At 49.8% G+C, this 25,513-nt stretch overlaps 1 protein-coding gene across 1 annotated transcript; it reads right to left on the bottom strand.

Annotated features, from left to right (window-relative positions):
- Positions 1-2,142: 2,142 nt before the first annotated feature.
- On the bottom strand, positions 2,143-14,054 carry LOC127040780 (parathyroid hormone/parathyroid hormone-related peptide receptor-like). The gene is made up of 13 exons (XM_050935364.1): positions 14,037-14,054; positions 13,177-13,282; positions 12,549-12,659; positions 11,676-11,800; positions 10,811-10,905; positions 10,096-10,282; positions 8,850-9,003; positions 8,433-8,493; positions 6,982-7,048; positions 6,277-6,371; positions 5,015-5,156; positions 3,922-3,963; positions 2,143-2,532 (listed from the first exon to the last, which is right to left on the bottom strand). The coding sequence occupies exons 1-13, from the start codon at positions 14,052-14,054 to the stop codon at positions 2,143-2,145; spliced, it is 1,593 nt and encodes a 530-aa protein (XP_050791321.1).
- Positions 14,055-25,513: the final 11,459 nt, after the last annotated feature.

The following is a 25,513-nucleotide window of genomic DNA, read 5'->3' on the forward strand; positions in this document are numbered from 1 at the left end:
GTTATCCTCCCTTCATGGGGCTCAGCTTGTGGTTGCAGGACCAAGCCGTGGATCTGTCAGAGCCTTCTGTTTCTCTCCTTTTTCATCCTGAGCCTTCACTCTTTTGATACCACTATTGAAATTCCTCACTGTGGTCTCTAGGCTACCAGAGGCCTCTCAGGTTTCAATGAGCAAATACCGAGCAGCGCCAGGGACTTATAAAAGTCAGCTCGCAGGCTTGTGTTAGATCCACAAAGGGGCTGGTGCCTTCTCCAGAGAACAAAGTGTCTGTGTGTTTAGTGCGTTGCGTGTTGGCCAGTCAAGAAAAGAATGTGCCTGTAAGACAGGAGGCCTTGCTGGAGTCGCTCTAGGAACTTGTTTCTTCCAGGGAAGTGGGAGCATGATCCATGTTAGAAGAAAACACTTGCTGGGAGCCTGGTCCAGGGTCTAAATCAGGGTGCTAAGATTCTATTTCTGCCTCTGTCACTTCCCCTCACTGTGCCTCAGTTTCCCTATCTGTAAAATGGGGATAAACTCTTCTATCTACTAGATGTGATGTGAAGGTGCTGCTGCTATTTGTATAGCAATTAGAACCTCCTACGGAAGGCGATATGCATGTGCCTGATTTTCAGAGATACTGAGCCTACTTTGACCATTTAACTGTCACTGTGGCTGCTCAGCACTCATGAAAATAGGCCCCATTATTCCTCTTGTGCAGCAAGAGCAGAATAGACCCCTCTCATCAAAGCATCTTGAAGCACTTTGTACCATTGTTGTCGTTAATTGACCCTCCCTTCATCACTTGGGAGACAGGGAAGGAATTGCTCCCGATGTGCCACCACCCGCAGGGTAGAACAGTGAGCACATACGCTGCAAGAAAAGAAGATTCCTATGTCCAGTTGAATCAGCAAGTGTCATTTAGCAAGGCAGGGGGCAGTTATCTGCATTAGAAGAGGGCCTGGGTCAGATTGTATTTATATGTTGGTGATAGCTAGAGGCCCCCCAACGGTGATGAGGGCCCCAGTGTGCTAGGCACAGTAGAAACACAGAGAGACTCCTGCCCCAGCGATTTTGAGGTCCAAGTAGACGAGACAGACAGAGAGGGGAAAAGGCACAGGGGAGAGGGAGTGACTTGCTCAGGATCACCCAGCAGCAAGTCAGTGGCCGAGGTGTGAATATAACGACATCTCTTGACTCCCAGTGCAGTGCCCTACCCAGTAGACCACACTGCCTCTTCATTACTAGAAAGCACCAAAGGAGTCACTGTTTGGTGCCTGGTTTTAAGAAAAGTTTCTGGGTGAGAATGTCGGTGAGCTTCCACCCACAGAGCAGCGCCCACAGCGCTCGCCATTACTAGCATGTTAGTTGGAGGAGGGAGGGTCACAGTTCAGCATAACCCCCTGCTCACTTGGGTCGGCTGACAGACCTCCCCAAGCACCCTCCAGTTTGCAGCGAAACAGGGCACAGCTCGTTGGCATGCACGATGGTCTAAGCCACATCTGTTCCACCAGACTGACCTGTCTGACTGCCCTTGTTTGTGGGCTTGAGCTGACAGCCTGCTGCCTCCTTGCTTTGAGTTTTGTAGTGTGGAATTTAGCTACCAAATGTTCTGGGATTACCCTCCTCACTGTTGATCAATCCTCTGCAAACCAACATGGTGAGGAATGACCAAGCTTTACTCATTTGCTCTGAAAGGCCCTGATCCAGCAAAGATCTAAAACACACACTTCCTTTTAAAATCACAGTAGTTCAGCAGATTTCAAGGGGCCTGCTTGTGCCTAAAGTTAGAAATACGGTGCAGAAGAGGACAACCTCTTTAGGCCCTATGGCCCCAATCCAGCAGATTCCCGTCCCCACTTTGCCTCTTAGCTGAGCTGTCCAGTTTGAGCTCTTCACAGCTTTTCTCATCTGCCAGTCCTTGGATCATTTCTCTTGCTCTTCTTTGACCATCCAATTTACCCACATTTTCGTGTGGTTAACCTTGTATTCCAGGTTCAGTCACAACACTGCTGCAGACAGAGGGACCATCGAAACCATTCTGCTTGGCATAACGCCTGTTCGTAGCCAGCCCAAAACTACAGTCATCTTTTTGACAGCCACGTGACACTACAAACTCTTTCCGGACCCGTCTGGAGGGTCTGGTTGGAGACATGCTTGCTCTCTTCATAGCATGGTCTCCACCTCTTTGCTCAGGCTGGAATGACTTTGACCCAGGTCTGGGAAACACACAAAGTCCTTGGCGTTCTCCCCAGGGGACTTCTGGGGAATCTCTTGGGTTGGGGAGGGCACAGAGTTGTCGGAAGCAGAGGAACTCGGGATATATCCCAGCAGGCTGGTGTGTGGGGACAGCGGCAGGACCCGGAGCTTGGTGCTCTGCTGCACCCCTGCCCCTGCCGGCCCCCGTCCGGCGATGCTCATGCTGACGCTGTTGGTGGTGTGTGACACCAGCCCACCATAATAGCAGCTCCCCCCCGTGCTGGTGACTCGTGTTTTCTGCTTGAAGTCCAGTGCCAGGCTCCTCCGGAAACGGGCTTTCTTAATCTCTGACTGCACCTGAGGGAGAGAGCCGGCCTATCAGGGCAGGGCAGCGGAACGAGACAACTGTGCAGGCATTGCAGCCACCAGGTCTCTTGGCACACACCTCACAATGCCCCAAGCCCAAGTACAGAGTTGGCAATGAGATTTCAGGGTCCCAGTGAGGTTTGGTGTGGAGAAGGGGTCATTTCCCTGCAACCCCACCCATCCCCTCAGTCTCTGCTCCATCCATCCCTTCCATACTACACTGCGGGAGGGGGTTACTCAGGGGATCTCCCTCCCATGCTGCTGACCAGGAGGAGGCTCGTCAGCTGACTCAGCCAGCACAACAGCATTCAGGCCTGCATCCCACACTGGGTGCCACCATGGCTCAGCTTTAGGGATCACTGGGCAAGCGAACATCAGACACCACAGCGCCAGAGAAAACACTGCGAGGAGCTGAGCAACTCCAAGGAGGAGCTGACTGCCTTCATCAGGGCTGCCCGGGGAGGGAGGGGCAAGTGGGGCAATTTGCCCCGGGCCCCACGGGGGCCCCCACGGGAATATAGTATTCTATAGTATTGCAACTTTTTTTTATGGAAGGGGCCCCCAAAATTGCTTTGCCCCAGGCCCCCTGAATCCTCTGAGCAGCCCTGGCCTTCATCACCCACTGGCTTCAGTTCAAAGCAGGCACTAAGATCCAGAGAGCTCAGTGTGGGTTCGATCTCACTCCCTTTGATGGCCATGGGCACAGGTTTGGGGCCAGGGTGAAATCAGGAGTGTTCTCCAGCCAGGCAGCAAGTCTGGTGTTTCTGTTCAAACTGAGAGTGAATTGCATGCAGCTGGATGGCCCCCAGTTAATGGCCCAGGGGACTAGACCTCTTCTCCCACAGACCAGGCACTGTATGGGCAGAGGCAGCAAACAGTCCTTAGGCTGCCTGGCTAACTTAACTCACCTCTGTTCCTGATTGATCTCCTATAGGGCTAGAGGGGGGACCTCCACCTCCATAGCCCTACAGTCCGTAGCCTACCAGCAAGGGGGCCAGTGAGGGCCAAGTTAGAGTGAAATACACACTAGCCCCAGTAGGTCCTGGCTCACGCTGACGCTCTGCAGCTCAGTGCAAGTCGAGGGCAGTTTCCCTCCTGCTCCATGAGGACTGTGCTGAGTTACTTAAGGGTCAAAGGTTACTTCACAGTCTGTTCCAAGGACAGAGGTTCCACAAGGTCAGAGGAAAAATGAGCTCCCTCCTCGCCCCAACAGCCCCAGAGGGAGAAATCCCGCGGGTCCCCTTGGGTTTAGGATAGTAGCACTGATCTGCACTTCCCACAGCCCAGACTGAGCTCCCACATAAGATGACAGGATGGGAAAGGCACCACGTACCTACCAGAGCCAGGAACAAGCTGCAGGGCTGAGCCCATCTCACTTACCTCTCCATTGCAAAAGCAATAGATAAAAGCCACAAAGAAGCCCTGCCGAGAGACCAAGAAAGAGACAGGTTTTACCTGGGGGTGCTGGAAACAAGCTCCCAGCATGTGCCCAATGCCCCTCACTCCCTGGCAGGTCCAGAGAGCTCAGGGGTCCAGGCACCTTGGCCCCCATTTCTATTTGTTTTATGCACGTTTGTGACCATTTCACTGGGACAACTACCCCACTCAGCCCCCTCATGGCTTTCTCCCCACTCCGTGCACTGGTCCCAGCTTGTTTAACAGACCAGCCCTTCCACAGGCATCAACTACGCAGGGCAGCTGCAGCCAGACTGTGGTGCATGTCCCAGGAGGGCGTGACTGGCCAACCCCCACCTGTGACTCAGTCAGGCCTCCTGTCCAGGTGGGGGAATTAATGCAGCCACACGAGGGGCAGGTTATGTGCTTAACTCAGTCCAGGGCTGGAGATAAAAGGAGGCCTCCGGAGATGTAAAGAAAGAAGAGAGGTGCCTGCTTCTCCCAGTCCAGGGCAAATGGCTGGACTTCCAAGGAGCTAGCTTGGAGATGGTGAATGAGGGCTGCAGCCAGCCTGAGTTATCAGCACGGTCCCTAGGAGGAGGGCTGTGGGACCCCTCAAGGGGAGAACAAGAGTTGGATTTGAGGGGTGAAGGAACAGCTTCCTTAATACACTGCAAGAGACTTAATAAAAGAGGCCCACAAAGGGGGAATTGGGCAGAGCTCAAACAAGTGCTAGAAGAGGGAGCTGGGGGCAGTGCACCTGCAGGGCTGTGTTGCGCCCCAGGGAGGCCCTGCGATGCTCCTTTCACAGGCTCCAGGAGAAGCACTGAACAGCTTGGCAGCCACAGCAGGGGACTGAGAGGGGCTTTCCAAGGTGCCCTTAAGCCATGAGCACATAGGAAGCAAAGGTGCCTTGCAGGGCCCCTCAGAACATGCCTACCTAGTGCTACCTCTGCCAAGCACCTCACAGGGCAGATCATCTTCCTTTGGAGCCAGCACTGGGCCATGCAGTGTGAGGAGAGCTGGGTGAGAGAGAGCAGGAGAGCTTCCCAGGAGCTGCAGCCCCAGGTAGACGTACCTGGGAGGAGTTGAACAGCATCTCGTAGTGCATCTGTATTTGCCATAACACGCCGGAGATTTCAGTGTAGGGCATTGCCATGAACACTACGTAATGGACCCCAAAGAGTGGCATCAGCACCAGGGTGGACTTCAGCAGCTTCCTGAAAGGTAAAACCATTCCACAGCTTTGTCTGCGGCCTCTCTCTCTAACCCTCTGTCCTCAGCTTTTCAGCCACCGCTTAGGATTTATCCTACAATATCCTGGATAAAATAGTAACAACCTTACATTTTTATAGCATTTTTCCTCCCCACATCCTCTTTGCAAGTAATTCACCTGCCACTGCAAGGCAGCCACCTCTCAGGCGTAACGTGGCAGCTGATTGACAACCTGCAGCAGCAACAGACAACAGTTTAGGTCAAGAAAGGAAATGAATCCTGTCTCCAGATGAAACTGCCGGGAGGTGGAGTTAGGGGAAAAAAAAAAGACCAGGCTGCTAAAACTGCCCCTAATTTCACAAAGAGGGCTCTGGGATATTTAACCCCCATGCGTGTTCAGCATCTGATTTATGGCTCAGTGCCCCCTAGCAGCTGATGCATTGGGTCAGAGAGCACTAGCACCTCTAGGTTTTCCTTGCAATCTCCCATTGCTTATCTTGGGAGCGGTGCTGAGTTTCCAGTCCAAGGCAAGATGGCTGCACTTCCATAGTGCACCTAACCCAAACCCTAAGTGGCGCTATATGTAGCAAAATAAAAAGCTTTTGGCTGCATTAATCTCAGGGGTGTGATATTTGCTACAGCAAAAAGTTACAAAGCACCTCGTTCTTCAGGAAAAAGCAGATTGACTGTCGGGGCTGGGAAAGATTCATGCCTCCCTTTGCCCTGAATAAAAATATATTGCTCAGGTGGCTGAAAGGGCATGTCTGCCCCCTCCCCCCGCAACCCATTCCTGGGGCCTCATCTACTGGTCAGTGCTGGAAGCCGGATGCTCTATGGCAGCGGATAGGACACTGTGTGGGAGACAGAAGTTCTGTTCTTGCCTCTGCCTTTGCCAGCAGGGTGACCTTGGCCAAGTCAATTCCCTTCTGTAGAATGGGGAACAGAGATCCTGACTTCCTTTTTAAAGCACTTTGAGATCCATGCATGGGCCGTGCTATGTTAAGAGCCAGCTATTCGTACTATTTCCTCTGCTGCTTGCACCGTATTCTGGGCCGAGATGCTATTTACACTAAAGCAGAAGGTTCATCTCTGTTAGTCAATTGGCAGCTGCACATTGCCACTCACCTGTACTGCTGCCGAGGGTCTAGCTTCCCCGTGTTTGTCTCCCAGAGCTTCGACGCCAGAACCCTCACGATATTGAGGAAGAGGAAGAAATTCACCTGCCGACACACACCCACAGTCACCTTACGAGCCACACACACAGAATGTGGCCAGCGAAGGGCTTGTCCGTGCGGGGAAAGTGACCAGCATAACTATTGCAGCTGTTGCAATAAGGAGCTATTCCAGAACAGCTATAGTGCTTTGAATTTGTACCCTCTCTAATTCCAGAATAAGTTCCCTGTGTAGACACACCCTAAGTGATCTCCTCTAGCTAAGGACTGCATATAAATGTCCTCAGGGAGGTTCTTATATTGGGACACTGTCAAGATGAAATGAAGGGCCTGATTCTCATCTTTAGATGTATATTTCGACTGTAAGGCTCAGATCCTCAATGGTGCTTAGATGCTCAACTCCCATTGATTTCAGTGGCAGTTAAGCTCCTATGAACCTTTGTAAATCTGGCCCTATGTGCTTTGTTGAATCAGGCCCCAGGGATCAGCATCTCTCAGGACTGAGCCCTGTAAGAGATGAGAAAGCAGACATTGCCTTGGTACGATGGCAAACGATGCATGGATCGGAAAGAGGAGATGAGCCCGTTTCTATATCTCCTGAATCCAGCAGGTTTTTTAGGTGACTGAGATTGGGACAAGTCTGCCAGAGGATTCTTACCACAATGGCTGCTAAGATAGGGACTTGATAAATCCACTTCATATTCCCAGCGCTGAGGTCCCAGCATCTGAGGAGACCAGTAAGAAATGCTTTGGAGAAACCTGAAATGAGGGATGAGGAAAATAGCCCCTTTCCATCTTGAACTGAGCCTGGGCAGGAGGAAGGCTGATCCTACAGCTGGGGTGATTCTGCCACACACATTTGCACCCCAAAACATAACCAATGAGAGTCACATATGTTACTTTAAAAAAAGTCAACAAAATCCAGATCCTGGGTCAGATCTCTCCCGTGGCAGAGCTCTGCCTTGCATGCTGCAGGAAAGAGGAATGTGCTTTTTCATAATAATAAGACTGCTTTGTATCAGTGACCTGTCTTCATTATTTACCCCCTCACCCATCTTTCATCTGCAAACTCTATCAGCAATTATGTTATATTTTCTAGCAAATCATTAATAAAATGAATCAATGGCATTGGGCCCAGGACCAATCCTTGTGGGACCCCCACCAGGAACACTCACCTTCATTGATGATTTTCCATTAACAATTATGGTGTGAATCTAGTACATTGAATATGGGTCATATTGACTTTGTATAGTGCTAATTTTTTATCAGAATGTTGTGCTGTACATCGTCAAATACCTTACAGAAGAATATTACACCCACAGATACCTTTATCAATCAAACTTGTAATCTCACTAAACAATATCATGTTTATTTGACAAGGCCTAATCCACAAAATAATGCTGATTAACTTTAATTCTCTAGTAACTGATTTGCTTATCACTTGTTCCAGTATTCTGCCCACAGTCAGTGTCAGACAAACTGCCCTATATTTACCTTTTGTACATTTTGGCACAATTTCTTCCAGACATCTGGAGTTTCCTCAGTTTTTTGTAAGTAGTTTAAAAATTAACGTCAGAGTTCCTTAGAATATCTTGGCCAACTCTTTATTTTAAAACTTTTAGGTACAAGTTATCTAGATCTGATTACTTTAAAAAGTTTGATTTTAGTGGATTTTAAACTCCCCCTTACTGTATTTCATCATCCTTATATGATATGAAAACATAATCTAGTTTCATTCTAAATACAAACCAAAAATATTTATTGAACACCTGCCTTTTCTACATCATTACTTAAAAATTTATCCTTTGGATTCCTTTTGTTCCTGACATGTTTAAAATATTCCTTTTTATTCTCTATAACCCTGTTGGCCATAGATTTTTGTTGATACCTTTAGCTTCCCTTATCAATTGCCTGCATTTTTAACTTTCTGATATGTATATGTTCAAATCTCCCTCTCCTCCATAAAAGCCTCAGTCTAGCAATTCAGTGATTTGGTCATCTGCAGATTGCAACCACCCAATTCAATAGGTTCACACAGAGAGATTTGCACTACAGGCCAATTCTCACCCTCCCAAATGGTCCTTTGGAAAAGAAGTTGAACCTACGTACTGTGTATCCGCCAGGGAGGCCCTGACACTGGCCCAAACAGACACAAATACAGCAGGGAGACCTGGAGAGAAACAGAACAGGCAGTATGGTTGAAGCATCAGGTTTGCAAAATGAACCAATGCCAGGAATTTAGATGTCCCACTGACCTCTTCTAGCTGGAATCAGAACTGCTGACCTGCATGACATATAACCTGTACTGCTTAGAATAGAGTCTCCTTTACAGCTTGTCTACACAGAGACTTAGTGTGTGTCAAACCAGGGTGCGACTCTACAAAGTACTCTCTTGCAGTGCACTAACTAGTCATGTGGACCCTGCTACCACGCACTACAAATTTCACAGCGTGCTTTGGTGCTCCACAGCTCCCAGTCAGCCTGGCAGGCGGATGCGCTTTTGGTGGGAGTGGTGTCTGTGCTTACCCCAGCCGATGATGGTGAGGGCCCACAGGTAGTTCTTGTTGGAGAGAAAGGCCATGAAGATCAAACTGTGCAGGTAGAGCCCCTCCACCAGAATCCAGTAGTGGTTGGTGGCCAGAAAATAAAGGAAAAGTGTCACAACCACCTTGCAGCCCACCTGTGGTCATGGAGAAATGGGAACCACATTAGGGTCTCAATACCTCTACACGTCTCCCCACTCCTGAGAGATCGGGGCCATGATTCTAGACAGGGAGGCCCCCTCACTACTCTCCTTTAGGTCCTGCCTGGCAGCGGTTACTCTGGCTTTGACCTCTGACCCTTCTGCATGAGACAGTGTGCCTCCTGCCCATAAGAGAGGAAGTTGTCGGGGTAGGAATGGGGGAAGTTCCCTTCTATGAAGAGGTTGGAGTGGAGCGGGAGGGGCCAGCACAAACCCAGTGTGATGCCCAGTGTTGCAATCCAGCAACTAAAGGGTCATCTGCACTCAGTCACGTAGCTCGTGGCTTTATTGGAACAACGTGCATGTGCTGGAAAGGCGAGCGCCAACTTGTGTAGCTGTCACCCCTCCCGCGCCAGCCCCTTAAGGGTTAACAGAAGCCTTTTAGGCCATATCAGGGCCCTGGCTTCCCTGAGCTGTGCGGAGCTCTAATGTGAAGCTGTGCTGATCTGCACTCTCCTTGGACGAGCTCTTTGCTCATTAATTCATCCTTTTGTTAAAGTGGGAGCTGCAATCCTCCACACTCATCTCTTGCAAAATAATAGACACCGCTGCATCTCTCTGCTCCCCTGCCTCCCTGGGAGAGATTGCCACCTCCGCAACCCCAGCCTCTGTACAGACACTGCTTCAGTGGCGTACGGGGCGGCCAACGCACTGCAGCAGGCGGGGGAGAAATTCCCTCAGACTCAGGCAAAGTGCAGGACAATAGCAAGTGATCCTACATTGTCCCTCCAAGAGCCCAAAATGACACAGCCCAGGTAAAGCTGCCATAAAATAGAGCAACCTCAGAGGCTGCTCTAATTTATAGTGGGGGCTGCACAGGCAGAATCTGGAGAGCTCAAAAGTAGCTTAAAGCCCCTTCTCCCTGCCCTCTTCCTGGTCTACACCTTCCTCCACAAGGTGCAGCCCAGAATCAGGCCTCCCTCAATCTCTCCTCACTGCACCAGGATTCCTAACTCCCCTTTCCCTCCCCTTTATTCCCTGGGTGCTTGGAGTAAATTAAGAGGGAAGATGATTCTTTCAGCTACTTGCCAGCTGGGTCCGGTGTCCCAGAAAGGGGCCCAACTCGCCCTTTAAATCATCCACTCGCATCTTCTCCAGTTCCTCGGGCAGCGAGCCGGAGTAAAGCACCACATCCTTCACGAAGATGCTGGCGGCCCGGCAGATGAAGGAGGCGAAGAGGTGAATGTGGATGTAGTTCCTTGTGCAGTGCAGGCGCCTGCCCTCAGAAGAGGGAGTACATCAGTGACAAACACTGCCCAGTCAGCCATGCCTCAGTTACAAACACCTGCCCGTCATCTGAGCATGTCACGAAGCAGCGGAGGAACTGTACCAGGAGCCGTGAGGCTCAGTGCATTCGGGGACATGGAGCGGGGTCAGAACCAAGGTTTTGAGGCTGGCCCATTATAAATATAGAGTCCATTTATAAAAGCTGGATCTGGATTGAGTTTTGCATGTCAAGCCCCCAGAAAGTAGGGCAGTTTGGCTCTGGCTGGCTGTCCCAGCTCTGTGAGAAATGCAGGATAAAATGGATCCGGCTATATCTGGACTTTAGGAAATGGTCTGTGGTTTGGCCTGAAACTTGAGGTCTGTGGTTTGGCCTGAAACTGTTTGTGTTGGGCTTTCTTTGATCTAATTTGGTTGCCCATCACTGCTGGCTGGTGACTCTGTGTGGGGCTGTCCTGGAATACTGGGTGAGTGTAGGGGCTAGAGGATGAAAGGGAAGTGGTCGATTGCTCCTTCTTACTTGAAGTAGCAGAGGATGCACACGGCAACAATGAGGGAGGCCAGGGAGATGGAGTAGCCGATGGTGTACATCATGTGCAGGCGGTCAAACACTTCCTGGAAGGGAAGGACACAGGATGGTCCCCGACGGCTCTGTGCTCACAGCTACATCACAGTAAGCAAAGTAGGACGTGCAGAGCCCTAACGTACCCTACCAGCTTGGACAACAGAGATGGCCAGCAGGTGAGACCAACCTGGCATATCTCCTACCACGGAAAGGTGATTTCTAGCTAAGGCCAGCTCAGCACAGCTCCTACCTGCTCAGCCCAAGGGAGGAGGCTCCCAGCTCAGCTCCTGTGCGGCTCTACCAAGGGGGAGGTTCTCATCTGCCTCCCCGGGCAGGGCTGCTGCCTATATCTCATGGGCTTTCAGACCTGGAGCTTTGGCTGCACTGAGGAGCAGGATGCACACGAGAGGCGGGACTCTGCTGAATCAGCTCCGGCATCTGGACAGCAGGGGGCAGACACAACAATCCTGCTTCTCATCCCCCACCCCTCCCCAAACTGCTGGGGGCAGGGGAGGAAATCAAAACCAGAGGTGGGGGAAGGCAAAGAGTAGTTGGAGGGGTGGAATCAGCAAGCTGCTCCCTTTGGCTGGCGCTGGAGGAAGATGAGCAAACAGAAGCTCCCAACAGCACATGGGCATTTAATCGGAGTGTGCGATGAGCACTGGGATTGGTGCAGAGTTTGGAGCTGCCTCTATCCTCCTGCAGTAGAAGGTTGCTTTGCTGCCAGCAGTCACCTTGAGCTCAGGGACTAACTCAGTCTCCAGTGGCCCCTCTCCTCAGTTACCCCACCCCACGTCCCTTCCCTCTGGCTGTGGTTCACCTTCTCTTGGCTCCGGCGCTCAGGGGTGAGAAACTCGGTGCATTCTGTGTAGTTCGCCCACGTCTTGTTGATGCTGAGGGCTAGCTCCCAATTCCCATAGGCATCACAGTGTCTGTAGGCGTGGCCTGAAAACAGGGGCAGGGGCAGGGCAGTTGGACCTCCAAGAAACCCAACGGGCCAAGCCACTGCAGAGCAAATCAGAGGACCACAATAGATCATCTAGTCCAGTCCCCTGCACTTAAGACAGGACTAAGTGTTATCTAGACCATTCCTGACAGGTGTTTGTCTAACCTCTTCTTAAAAATCTCCAATGGTTGAGATGCCACAACCTCCCAAGGCAATTATTGCCCTGACAGGAAGTTTTTCCCTACAGTCCAGCCTAAACCTCCCCTGCAATTTAAGCCCATTGCTTCTTGTCCTATCCTCAGAGGTGAACGAAAACAGTTTTTCACTCTCCTCCTTGTAACAGCCTTTTAATCCCATGTTCCTGCAACAATCCATGGCACCAGACCTCAGGTGGGATTGAACCGCCAGCCACAGGCACCCCCTCCCCCATCACCATTAACTATTAGAGACGGCAGCAGGCTGCGACAGTTGCTGGGGCTGAGTGCTAGGGAGAGACATGCTCATATGCACTAATCCAGGATAATGCGATTAGGGGTTGCTCATCCCTGTTAACTCACTAGGCCTGGTCTGAGCCTGTCCTCAGCTGAGTTAGGTTGTGCTCAGCAAAGCACCTTGTCTGGGATGCTCATAGGGTGAACTTAGAGTGATTGAGCTACTCTCTCTGAGACGCCTTTGGAAACTATCCATTGAACTGGCAAAGCCAGTGAGCCAAAATGGGGGCTGGCAGGGATGTTTTTCCAAGTGTACCTTTATGGTTGAAGTCATAGATGTACTCTGGGCATGGGACCGACACCTCTTGGCTTGGGAAGCCCTCGGGCCAGCAGATAATTCCGTCCCACTCCGGGAAGCAGCTGGCATCTAGCCAATAAGCAAAGACACGGCTCAGCACTGGTATCATTATTATTTCACGTTTATATTGCACATCTGCTTACAAGCGTCTCACTCCGATGAGGGAAAGGCCCCCAGCAGGACTCCCCCTTGCGGGGGTTTGTTTGACGTATATAAATGTGGCATCGCAACTGGTGATTTCAGGATGAGGACAGCAAGCTGCAGATGGCCAGCCTGGCATTATTGTTATTTATTTGTATCATCGTGGCAGCTAAGAGCCCTGATTGCACTGTGCTCGGTGCTGTACACAAAAATACGGTCCCTGCCCTCAAAGAAGCTGCAGTCTAAAGAATCTGACCCAGTGTTCACTGAAGGTGATGGACAGATTCCCACTCACTTCCGAGGGCCTGGAGTAAAGCCCCGGGTGAAATGCTGCCTTCAACAGGAGTTTTGCCACTGACTTCAACAGAGACCGGATTTGCTCTGCGTGGTTTAACCAGCTCTCTTGGCACTGGCTGAGCACAAAGGACACAAACTGGGATGATACCTTTGATTTTCTCCAGCTGGGCTTTGAGGTTTGTTTGACATTTCTCCTTCGCTTCACCCAGCAGATAAATCTGCTCTTCCTTGGTGAGGACGTCGTCCGTGTCAACCTGCCGAGCCAAAAACAAAGAGACGGGGGCTGCAGTCATTGTGCTGCCTCAGGGCGGTTTGCAGAGGGAACAGTCAAGGCGTTCCAAGGCCTGGGCTACACTACAGAGCTAGGTTGATGCAAGGCAGCTTCTGTCAACCACACTGTGGAAGTGTCTACACTTAAATTTCACTCTTGCTGACGTAAGTGCCCCGCTACGCTGACTTAACAACTCCCCTCCATGAGCAGCATAGAGTCAAGGAAACATTGCTTTCGGGAGCCGTCCCACAATGCCCCACACTGTCAAGGGCCATGTCCTGCCCTCCAAGTCTCCTCCGTCCCAGCTCCCTGGGATGGAGGGGACTTGGTTGGCAGGACACTGCGTGAGTATAAGTCACGTGGCTTGATAAGAGAAACACGAGTGTTATTAATATTGTTGTTAATTATTTGTATTTGTGCACTAGGTAGGCGTCCGAGCCCCGGCCCATTATCCCCATTGCAATAGGCGCTTCTCAAACCCAGAACAAAATGCCCCAACAAGCTTCCCAACTAAGAACACAACCATACAATAACCAAAGCCAAGTGCCGTGTACGTAGCACTGCCAGGAGCCCAGGCTCAGTGGCTAATTGCATCTCTCTCTAGTTAGCCAGTCTTCTGTATTTCTAAACAGTGAGAGACACCGAGCAATAAAGAGATCTCAGTCACTCCCTCCCTTGTCTCTGGTTTGCTTCCGGCCCTTCGCTTGGCTATTTAGGTTGTTTGCTCTGTCTCTCACTGCGGCCCCTTGCACCATGAGGCCTCCACGCACCGTTGAAATACAAATAATCATGCACAATACAAGGGATTCCGCGTCATTGTTTGTAACTAATGCAGGGCCAGCGCTTCCGTTTAGGCGACCTAGGTGGTTGCCTAGGGCACCAGGATTTGGCGGGGAGGCAATTCGGTGGCGGGGGTCCTTCTGTGCTCCGGGTCTTCGGCGGCAATTCTATGGCGGGTCCTTCACTCGCTCCAGGACCTGCCACCGAAGTGCCCCAAAGACCTGGAGCACAGAAGGACCCCCGCCTAGGGCGCCAAAACCCTGAACTAATATTTGCTAAAGCCTGACATGAAATCAAAGCAGCAAAAGTGGCCAACACCAGTAATTGCTACCCAGCTCGGCCATTCTTCCCCTAAGTTTTGTTTTGTTTTTCTGAAAGGTGACAGGATCTTGCCTCCCCCTGCCTATGTTCCACTGTATTCATCCCTCTTGTGTTTCCTGGCAGTGGTCCCTGAGGGGCATACATTGTATTGATACCCCCACCAAAAAAACCCCATCCATTCTTTGTTTTCAACCTCGGAACATCATGTCCTCTGGCTATTGCCTGGCCTTACTCAACATGATGCTTGTGGTTGTGTTTCTGCATTAGAAACACTGTGCGGTTTGAATCTTTTGTAACTCATAGAGTCAGTTATAGGGTTTAAGGCCGACAGGGACCTTGGGTGGATTGGATGGATGGACTATAACATGGATAGAAAGCTGGCTAGATCATTGGGCTCAGTGGGTAGTGATCAACGGCTCAATATCTAGTTGGCAGCCATTATCAAGCGGAGTGCCCCAGAGATCGGTCCTGGGGCCGGTTTTGTTCAACATCTTCATTAATGATCTGGATGATGGGACAGATTGCACCCTCAGCAAGTTCACAGATGACATTAAGCTGTGGGGAGAGGTAGATATGCTGGAGGGTAGGCATAGGGTCCAGAGTGACCTAGACAAATTGGAGGATTGGGCCAAAAGAAATCTGATGAGGTTCAACAAGGACAAATGCAGAGTTCTGCACTTTGGAAGGAAGAATCCCATGCACTGCTACAGACTGGGGATGACTGGCTAAGCAGCAGTTCTGCAGAAAAGGACCTGGGGATTACAGTGGATGAGAAGCTGGATATGAGCCAGCAGTGTGCCCTTGTTGCCAAGAAGGCCAATGGAGCTGACTCAGGATCCAGTGACTTTCGAGGAGGTGGCTGTGTATTTCACTAGGGAGGAATGGGCTCTTCTGGACCCTGTTCAGAGAGCCCTCTACAGGGATGTCATGCAGGAGAACTATGAGACGGTGACCTCGCTGGGTAAGGAGGCCTGTCCCCTGGGTTATTAGAAGATGTGGGGTCTCTAAAGAACCTGAGCAGTAATAACTTTATACCTTTATTCATCATCCAAGTTTTGAAAAATTTCTTTGTCCCCCTTTTTTTCCTTATCTCCCATACACTAGCAGGCAGCAGGGAGGGAGGAGGTAATGAGAGTCGAGGAGGGAACACAAGAAGCTCCCAAGGCGCCAGGAGGTGGTGCCAGCTGCGAGTAATGGGAAGAAGAAGAGGGGAGTGTGGAGGAAGGGCACCCAGGAAGTGGGCTGGGTGGGTCATTGGGAGGGAGCAGAGGTTTGGGGATCTAGAGCTGTGGGGGATCTCAGACCTTTAACCTTGAATCCCTACCCAAACCTCAGGTAAATCCTAGACTTCAGAATAACCACTCTCGCAAAGCCTCAACTTAATATAAGGCCCTGAACTGTAGCAAGCTTAGGCTACGTTTACTAAATCGTATCACTAAATCGACCACGGCTAGATCGATCTCAGAGCGTCAATCCCGGCTGTAATGTCGACCTGCCCTTAATAACCCATTTCTTTATGCTCACCTCTTTGCCTCCACGCATGTACCAAAATAATAAGCAATACTCTGATCATGGCATCTTACCTCTAGCAAGTATAAAATTGCCCACAAGATGTGAGACTAGCTCATAGATCATAAAATCAGGGCAGGGTCAAGAAGAGTGAGAGTTTGGAGAGAGTTTTATCCCCCCCTCCCCATCTACAGCAGCCACAAGCTGTCTTCCCTCCAGGCTCCTTGGATGTTTGAGCCTGTCCCTCCTGAGGTTGCGTAGCCCAGTTCTTGTTTCTTACATTCTCCTTTTCCGGAAGAATTAGAGGCTGTTGCTCCTGAATGTTAGCGTTTAATTCCCCAGCTTTCTCCTCACACTGGGGGAGTTTAATTCTTCCTCCCATTTCACCTGAGTCACTAGATTTCCTAATTCCCAAAATGTGCTTTTGCAATGTCACAGGTCAGGGGTACCTAAGCCTTTGACCTGCCTCCATGGTCTGCTCAAGGAATGGCCCCTCAGGTATCAGGCCTCTAGCCAGCCCCTCTCTATGGATAGGGACCCACATGCCTCTCATTTTTGACCAGTGTGTGGGGATTGCAGCTTGTCCTCCACTGTTTTTGCTGGACTAACGTCCAGTTCCTGTGCTTTGCTTTCTCTCCAGAGGCTGTGAACAGTGTGTCTGAGATAGAGGTGAGACTTTGGGTGATACTTGTATGATGCCAATACACACCTCAGTTTCCTGCTGTGATTGGTATTGCTATGATTATAAAGAGCAGGAGACGTGAGGTGTTTTGTTATGTAGCGGTCATGGAGTGATATGAATGGGTCATTTAGGACTCGCTGGGAGTAACCTACATCAATCTAATACCCAACAGAGACAAGAGAATGACTGTCACCCAGGGCTGCCCAGAGGATTCAGGAGACCTTATCTCCTGAATCTGCAGAGCATTTTCCTCGTGTCCCCCTTACCAGCTGGAAGGAGGTTACTAGTGGAGTTCCTCAAGGATCGGTTTTGGGACCAATCTTATTTAACCTTTTTATTACTGACCTTGGCACAAAATGTGGGAATGCGCTAATAAAGTTTGCGGATGACACGAAGCTGGGGGGTATTGCTAACACGGAGAAGGACCAGGATATCATACAGGAAGATCTGGATGACCTTGTAAACTGGAGTAATAGTAATAGAATGAAATTTAATAGTGAAAAGTGCAAGGTCATGCACTTAGGGATTAATAATAAGAAGATTAGATATACATTGGAGACGCATCAGTTGGAAGCAACAGAGGAGGAGAAGGACCGTGGGGTATTGGTAGATCACAGGATGACTATGAGCCGCCAATGTGATATGGCCGTTAAAAAAGCTAATGCGGTTTTAGGATGCATCAGGCGAGGTATTTCTAGCAAAGATAAAAAGGTGTTAATACCGTTATATAAGGCACTGGTGAGACCCCACCTGGAATACTGTGTGCAGTTCTGGTCTCCCATGTTTAAGAAGGATGAATTCAAACTGGAACAGGTTCAGAGACGGGCTACTAGAATGATCCGAGGAATGGAAAACCTGTCATATGAAAGGAGACTCAAAGAGCTTGGCTTGTTTAGTCTAGCCAAAAGAAGGCTGAGAGGGGATATGCTTGCTCTTTATAAATATATCAGAGGGATTAATATTAGGGAGGGAGAGGAATTATTTAAGCTGAGTACCAATGTAGACACAAGAACAAATGGGTATAAACTGGACACTAGGAAGTTTAGACTTGAAATTAGATGAAGGTTTCTAACCATTAGAGGAGTGAAGTTCTGGAACAGCCTTCCAAGGGGAGTAGTGGGTGCAAAAGACATATCTGGCTTTAAGATTAAGCTTGATAAGTTTATGGAAGGGATGGTATGATGGGATAGCCTAATTTTGGCAATCGATCTTTGATTATCAGCAGATAAGTATACCCAGTGGTCGATGATGGGATGTTGGATGGGATGGGATCTGAGTTACTGCAGAGAATTCTTTCCTGAGTTCTGGCTGGTGAGTCTTGCCCACATGCTCAGGGTTTAGCTGATCGCCATATTTGGGGTCGGGAAGGAATTTTCCTCTGGGGCAGATTGGTAGAGGCCCTGGAGGTTTTTCGCCTTCCTCTGCAGCGTGAGGCATGGGTCACTTGCTGGTGGATTCTCTGCAGCTTGAGGTCTTCAAACCACAATTTGAAGACTTCAGTAACTCAGGCATAGGTTAGGGGTTTGTTATAGAAGTGGATGGATAGGGTTCTGTGGCCTGCTTTGTGCAGGGGGTCGGACTAGATGATCACGTTGGTCCCTTCTGACCCTAGAATCTATGAGTCTATGAGTCTATATTGGGCTGTATTAGTAGGAGCATTGCCAGCAGATTGAGGGAAGTGATTATTCCCCTCTATTCGGCACTGGAGTATTGCGTCCAGTTTTGGTCCCCCACTACAGAAAAGATGTGGATAAATTGGAGAGAGTCCAGCGGAGGGCAACAAAAATGATTAGGTGGCTGGAGCACATGTCTTATGAGGAGACGCTGAGGGAACTGGGCTTGTTTAGTCTGCAGAAGAGAAGAGTGAGGGGGGATTTGATAGCAGCTGAACCCTACCTGAAGGGCGGTTCCAAAGAGGATGGAGCTTGGCTGTTCTCAGTGGTGGCAGATGACAGAACAAGGAACAATGGTCTCAAGTTGCCGTGGGGGAGGTCTAGGTTGGATATTAGGAAAAACTTTTTCACTAGGAGGGTGGTGAAGCACTGGGATGGGTTTCCTAGGGAGGTGGTGGAATCTCCTTCCTTAGAAGTTTCTAAGGCCTGGCTTGACAAAGCCCTGGCTGGGATGATTTAGTTGGGGATTGATTCTGCTCTGAGCAGGGGATTGGACTAGATGACCTCCTGAGGTCCCTTCCAACCCTGATAGTCTATGATTCTTCTATGATTCTATGACCGTTAGATCATCAAGTCTGTCTGTCTATCTGTATAACATCGGCCACACACACCCTGCACCCCATCCGCCAAACCCAACGAAGGAAATGGGACTCACCAGAGCCTAGGTAGTATGTGCCAGAGGTAGAGAGTAGGAGGGACCAAGAGATAACACTGAGACCACTAGGTTATTGTAAGGGATCCAACCAGCTCCACAGAGCCCTCCTCATTCATTATCACCCACCTGACTTTACTTTTGCTTCCCAATCCAACCTGTGAGAACGTATGAGTTACTGGGATGTTATTATTGGAACTTGATCTGTGGTCTTAGGCCTGGGGTTGTATAAATGTTTAGCCGTGTGTTTACCTCTGCGTCTCTCTGTTTTGTTGCACTGTGCTGTGGAAAAAACAGCATCGCCCCTGCTTGGTTTTAAATAGGCCACCGTTTAATTTCCCCTGAGTGCGCCCAGCGGGGCCGGACTCAGCCACACGCATTAGGGCCTGTGTCAGAGACAGGCAATAAAGCCTGGAGAAAATGGAAACGTTAATGAGAACAGATAACTGGCCAGTCAGAGACGAAATGAGGCTGCGACAGCCAAAATGAGACACATCTGTCAGAACCGTGGCCAGGCGCTGCAGGTATGAATGGCTTGTGATGGTGTCAGATAAGCTTGGGCTGGACGCACATGGGTCACTGTTCTGGCTCTCATCCTTTCTCCTGCAAAATTGGCAGGAAATGGATGAGCAAGCAGAGATAAGGGAGGCAGCAGCTCTGGACCTGAAATCAAGGAGCAGGCATAGAGAGTGGCAATTAAAATGTCCATCTGGGCAGGGAACAGCAGCACTTCAGGAGCCCAGGAAATACCGTGCGGCCGATTTAATGGGACTTCAAGGAGAGATGCTGCATTTTTTAGTTTTTCTCTAAATCCAGGCTGCCCAGATAAGAGAGGGGAGTTAAAAATGCTCCAAAGAGAAGCTCAAATACAAAGGGCTTATCATTTTCTAGGAGTGTGTGTGAGAGAGAGCGAGAGAGATCAGCAATCAGAAAGCCATGCACAAGGTAAATTCTGTCCAGGCCAGATTGCCGGAGCTCAGTTCTAGCTCCACCCAGCACAAGGCAATCAAAGTGAAATAGACATTCCTTCCTTCCAGCTCCATGCACCACCCACAGTCAGTGATTTAACAGGGTAGCTTCCATCCACAGGGCAGTGTCTCCCAGCCAGAGCTGCCTCCTCCAGTGAATACAGCCCCATGGATCCCAACAGAGAGGGTTCATCAGGATTGAGGGGAACATGCTGGGCGAGTGTCTCTCCTGTCTCTGAACCACCACCTGGAACCCGTAAACACAATTCCTGAGAACTCCCGAGTGCCTGCGCAAGGAGATCCGGACTGACTTTTAGTTATATCTAACTAACAGCACTTGTGCTGAGCAAGGAAAAGATCCAGAATGGAGTGTGGCTTAGCAGTTAGAACAGGGGAGCTGCTGGGAGCAGGCTGACTGTGATATAGCCTGCTCTACCCTGAGCACTAAGCTGTGGCCAGCATCAAGTCATTTAATTCCATTGTCCGGGGAGTCAGGACTCCTAGGTTCCATTCCAGGCTCCGCCACAGATTCTGCGCATGACCATGGACAAGTCACATCACCTCTCCGTGCGTCACTTTCCCCTGTGTGAGATGGGGCCGACTATCCCATGGTGTGAGGCTTTATGCAACCATGTTTGTAAATTGCTTGGAGATCCTTGGAGGGATTCATATGAATGGGAGTAAGAGGCCAAAGCCCCGGCTGAGAACTGAGATGATTTCACCTTCCACGGCCCAGCCAGTGAAGTCTCAGCAGTGGGTCTGGGGCTGTGGTGAGCAAAGCTCACAGTGAAATTTAGCTCCCTGTGTCTCCTTGCCTTTGCAGGGTCCTCATCTGGCCCAGATGGCCTCCTGCCAGCAGATCATGCTGTCCAGGCTTTTTAGCCCATATCGATATTAAGACATTGTTTAATTTTATTTATTTATTTAATACTTGCACTAACGACCCCTCTTTCCAAAGGCAGCAGATGCAAGGCACAGGAACATAAGTGATTGCTTCGAGGCAGGAGAGAATAAACAGCTCTCGAGCAAGCACTAGAAGTGGACGTCCTCTGCGCAATTAATCTCCGGCTATAAATTAGTCTGTTCAGTAATAGCCTGAGGTAGATGGAAGGAACAAAGTGTGCTAGCGTGTGCTCCAGGTTACATGTGTGTAAATCCACAATGACTCCACTGAAGCCTATGGCATGACACCCGTGTCACTGAGAGAATAATTTTGCCCTTTGTCTTTTATTAGAGGTTGCTACAAAAATGTTTTCTTCGTCCCTGCTCACGCCCAGATCACACTGGCTCAAGATCAGTCCTGGACTAGTCCCGGGCTTACGGGTTGGCATCTTGAAGCTCATCCCCCCTAGAAACATCATGGTCTTTATCCCTTTGTGGAGCTGGTATTCTAGGCTGTCCAGTGGCAGTGGCTTGTCGTGCCCAGTGCCATGGGATCTTTAACGATCACAAGCAATCCAGATCTTGGTTTTACCTCTTATCCCAAAGACGCACTCCTAGGAGCAGGGCACCTCCTAGCAGCATGCTGGCCCACTGATTCAAACCCTCAGATTATAAACTCTTTGGACTAGGGAAGCCATTTTATGTCAGATTTTAAAAGCATGCGAGGCAGAGTGGTCTAGTGTGAAGAGATGCTGTGGCTATGACCTGCCAAGCCCAGAGGTGCGGGGGCTCAGCCTCGGCAAGCCCTGGCACAAATTAAGCCCTGCATAGGGCACTGAAAGACCTGGACTTTGTTGCTTCTTTGCTACTGACCAGCTCCTGGGCAAGTCACTTCACCTCTCTGTGCCTCGGTTCCCCCTCCTACCCTATGTCTGCCTTGTCCGTTTACACTGTGAGCTGTTCTGGGGAGGGACTGTCTCTCACTGTGTGTTTTTCAGTGCCTAGCACAATGGACGACCCTGATCTCAGTTAGGGCCTCTAGGTATGACTGTAATATAAATAATAATAACGTATAGCCCTATATAAACAATTAATAATAGTGACTTACGGGGGAAGAGTGCCACCCGCTGAATCAGCAAGAGCTTTTTAAGGAGCATCAGATTTTCTCTGGAAATCTCCAGCCCCAAAATATTGACCAAGCCCAGCTCTGCTCAGGATGGAAAGTCAAGAGGGTCGAGCTGTAGGGAATGAAATGGTGCAGTGGAGCTGCTCTTGCCTGTTTTAACGCGGTCCTTTCCTCTCCTCTGCTAAATGCCCATTCAGAAATATTTGTCTGTTCCATGTGGCATGTCAGGCTTCTGCATGGGCTACTCCTCATTCGTCCCTGCTAGCAAACTGTATTTTCTTTCCCAGTGATTGTGGAGCTTTTCACTGCACCTCCAGCAACAATGAATCCCTCTGTAGGTTTAATTTTTGACAACACCATGTGAAAGTTAACAGGCAGGGCTTTGCAAAGATATAGCAGCCCTGTGGAGGAGAAAGGGGAGAGTTCGTGCTGCCCTGCTCAAGATCTTCCTTTGAATTATTACCCAGCTTTCTCCTTGCAAATAATTTGGGAGGGGGGTGGCCCTGGAGCTCACTTCACCTGATGCTCGGTTAATTTCACTGGGAGTTATCAGGGAGTGTAATAGCAGCAGGGCTGAAGTGGTGCTATGTTCTGATCCTGGTTGGGCTTTGGGGGCTCCCATTCCCATTTCATGAAACCTTGCAACATGTTTTGGGGACTGAAATGGCAGAAATCTCATCAACTTAGATGAGACAGTGAAACTTCTGCCATCTTGAATGGTGGAAATCTGAACTCAGCAGCTCTTGCCAGATTTCAGACACGTCTGAGCTCTGACCCAGAAACTGGAAAAGCGGCGCCTTCTGGTTATGGATCTGATCTGGAACCAATGTGGTGGGAACCAGTTTGGATCTGGGGGTTAGAATCCATCAGCTCCCAAGTTAAAAAAGGGTTAGATACCAGGTTCTGGTTAGTGTGAGTTGCAATAGCAGTTCAGCAACATCAGCAGACGCAGCGGCATGGGCTAGCCCCACCAGCCCAGGACCCTGGGTACATAGGTGAGCAGCTGGCACCCCATACTGCCATTGCTTCACTGATTACTCGAACCAGCTTGGATCTAGCAAGATGGAAGCTAACTCGGGTATGGCTGCATGTGCTGCAATCAACCTCCTGATTGCACCAGCCGTTCCCTGAGTCTGCCAGAGCTGTGGAAGCAGCAGACTCAGCTGCAGTGGGATGGGAGGCGGGAGAGCCTGCAGAGGTGCTGCTCAGGATGAGTTTGTGATGTGTATTTGTGGTTTTTAATTTGCTCAGGCATTTGGCCCCCACAACCTGGGCAGGGGCGTTTTAGAAATGAAATTGATCTTATGCCCCCGTTCAGCCTTGTGCTCTGCTCTATCAGCTCTTCTGAGCTAAGCCAGGTTGGTATATGGATGGGAAACCATTAAAAAGGAGCAACCAGGAGTGGTCCAGTGGACGATGTCCTCTGCCAACATCGTGACACTAGGGGGCACCATGGTACTGCATGGGGCCTTTTACATGGCACGTATAGCTGAGGTCCTGCCCATCTAGGGTGACCGGATGTCCCGATTTTATAGGGACAGTCCTGATTTGGGGGGGAGTTCTTATAGAAACTCCTATTACCCCCTACCTCCTGTCCCGATTTTTCACACTTGCTGTCTGGTCACCTATGCCCACCTGCAGTTCTTAAAGATCCCCTTTGTGCAGCCTGTTAACCTGTGTCCTGGTGGGAAGCTAAGCCAGCTGATTGCATTCCACCTCGTCAAAGTCCCTCTTTAATTTCAATAGGATATAGGCCTCTTCTTCCTTTCCTGTCCTATGCTGCTGTGTAGTTGTGGGTGTGAGCTGTTAAACAGCTGCCATGTTCTACCCCCAGAAGTGGCTGCATTTCACCGGCGAATGAATTGCTCCCAGTGTGCAGTCTGTGAAGTGCTGTAGGATGAATGATGGTGTAATAAGGATCTGATGCGTGGGAGCTCTGGTAAGAAACTTTAGTTCCTGATCAAGTCGCCCTCCTTGGGTTAACGTTAATACTCCAGGCACGTGACAGGGTCAGTTCCCAACCACTAAGGGATGATTATGCAGCATTTTTAAGGGCTCGTTTTGTGTATTCGCAGTGTATTAACACCCCCCATCTGCTCCACCTCAACTGGAAAAGATTGAAGACAGAATCACAGTCATTTCAAACTGCAAATGGACTGCTCCTATTATGCCCTTGGACTCCTGTGCCACGTGCTCTGGATCTAAAATACAGATAGATCTGAATGAAACAATGAAAACAACGGGAAAGTGAACTTTCCCCCAGAAGACTATGCTGGCTATAGCCAGTTTCATGGCTTAATCAAGAGCAGCCCAGAGTCAATTGCATCCTATTATTTGAATTTAGCCTTGTGCTAGAGAGAGCGGGGGGGGGGGGGGGGGGAAACACAATTGCTTTTCCTGTATAAAATTAAAATAACACCACATTACAGATCACAGAGCAAACAGTGGGGGCTGGTTGGGGAACTTTTCTGGGCTCATCAGAGGTAGGATGATGGTCATTAGCCCCAGGGGATGGTCATTAGCCCCAGCATTCACACCGCCATTTGGTTTGGTTCCGCCTCTCACAGAGAGCAGCAGTGAGTGTTTGAAGTTGTGCCCGTCGCAAAAACACCACTGTCCAGTTTGGCACGAGTGGTGCAGCCTCTGTTCAGTGGAGACCTGGGACTGGCATTTCAGGGTATGGTGTAGGACAGGCTCACGGTGCACTGGAAGAGCTGCATGAGGGAAGCCTGGAGCCAGGTTTGTAAGGTGAGCTAGGAGCAGGACCACTTGGATCAAGGTAGTGCTATCAGCCCCTGAGTTTCAGAAGCTCTAAATTCACTCAACCATAAATGCTCTGGGGGCCCTTCTGTCTCTGAGGTTCCTTCCAGGCAGAGGCAGTGAACTCTCTGCCCCTGGATGTTTATGAGAAATGGGAAGAATTTTCAGTTTGTGAGATCACTGTCTCTTCTAAAAAGCTTTTAGCAGCTACATGAGATTCTGCCTGTTTCCATCTCCTCCAGTCAAGCCTGGTACATTCAACTGCCCATGGTCACCTCTAAACTCCAGCTAGCAACATGGTGAGAAGTCACATGAGAGGGGAGGTGGCAGATCCTCCCCGCGGGAGCCAACAAACCCAGAGACCTGCAGTTCACCCCACTGAGCACAGCTAGCGCCAGGGTTTCTGCAGACCCAGGCATGTGCCTGAGGAGGGGACCCATTAATACCTCTGTGTACGTACTTTGTCTTCAGTTGACTGGTAATTTCATGTCCTTTAATGAGGTCACGTCCCTTCAGCTTCCAGCAGTCAAAGAAGGGTGATCTCATGACTAAGACACTAGACTGGACTGCAGGAGAGATGAGTTTGATGTCCTGTGTATCTCTGGGCAAGTCATTTAATCCATGCCTCAGTTTCTCTGTCTGTAGCACTGGGATAAATAACACTTCCTCCTACCCATTGCCTGTCTTATCTATTTATATTGTAATCTCTTTGGGACTGGAACTGTCTCAATGTTATATGTACAGCACCTAGCACTATGGGGCCTTGATGTAGGTTGGGGCCTCCAGATGCTACTGGAATGTAATTAATTGAAAGACCCAAGGGAGGAAGAGAGAGCAGCATATTCAAGTCAAACCCTTCTC

This window comes from Gopherus flavomarginatus, chromosome 25, assembly GCF_025201925.1.
Source record: "Gopherus flavomarginatus isolate rGopFla2 chromosome 25, rGopFla2.mat.asm, whole genome shotgun sequence".
Lineage (NCBI taxonomy): Eukaryota > Metazoa > Chordata > Testudines > Testudinidae > Gopherus > Gopherus flavomarginatus.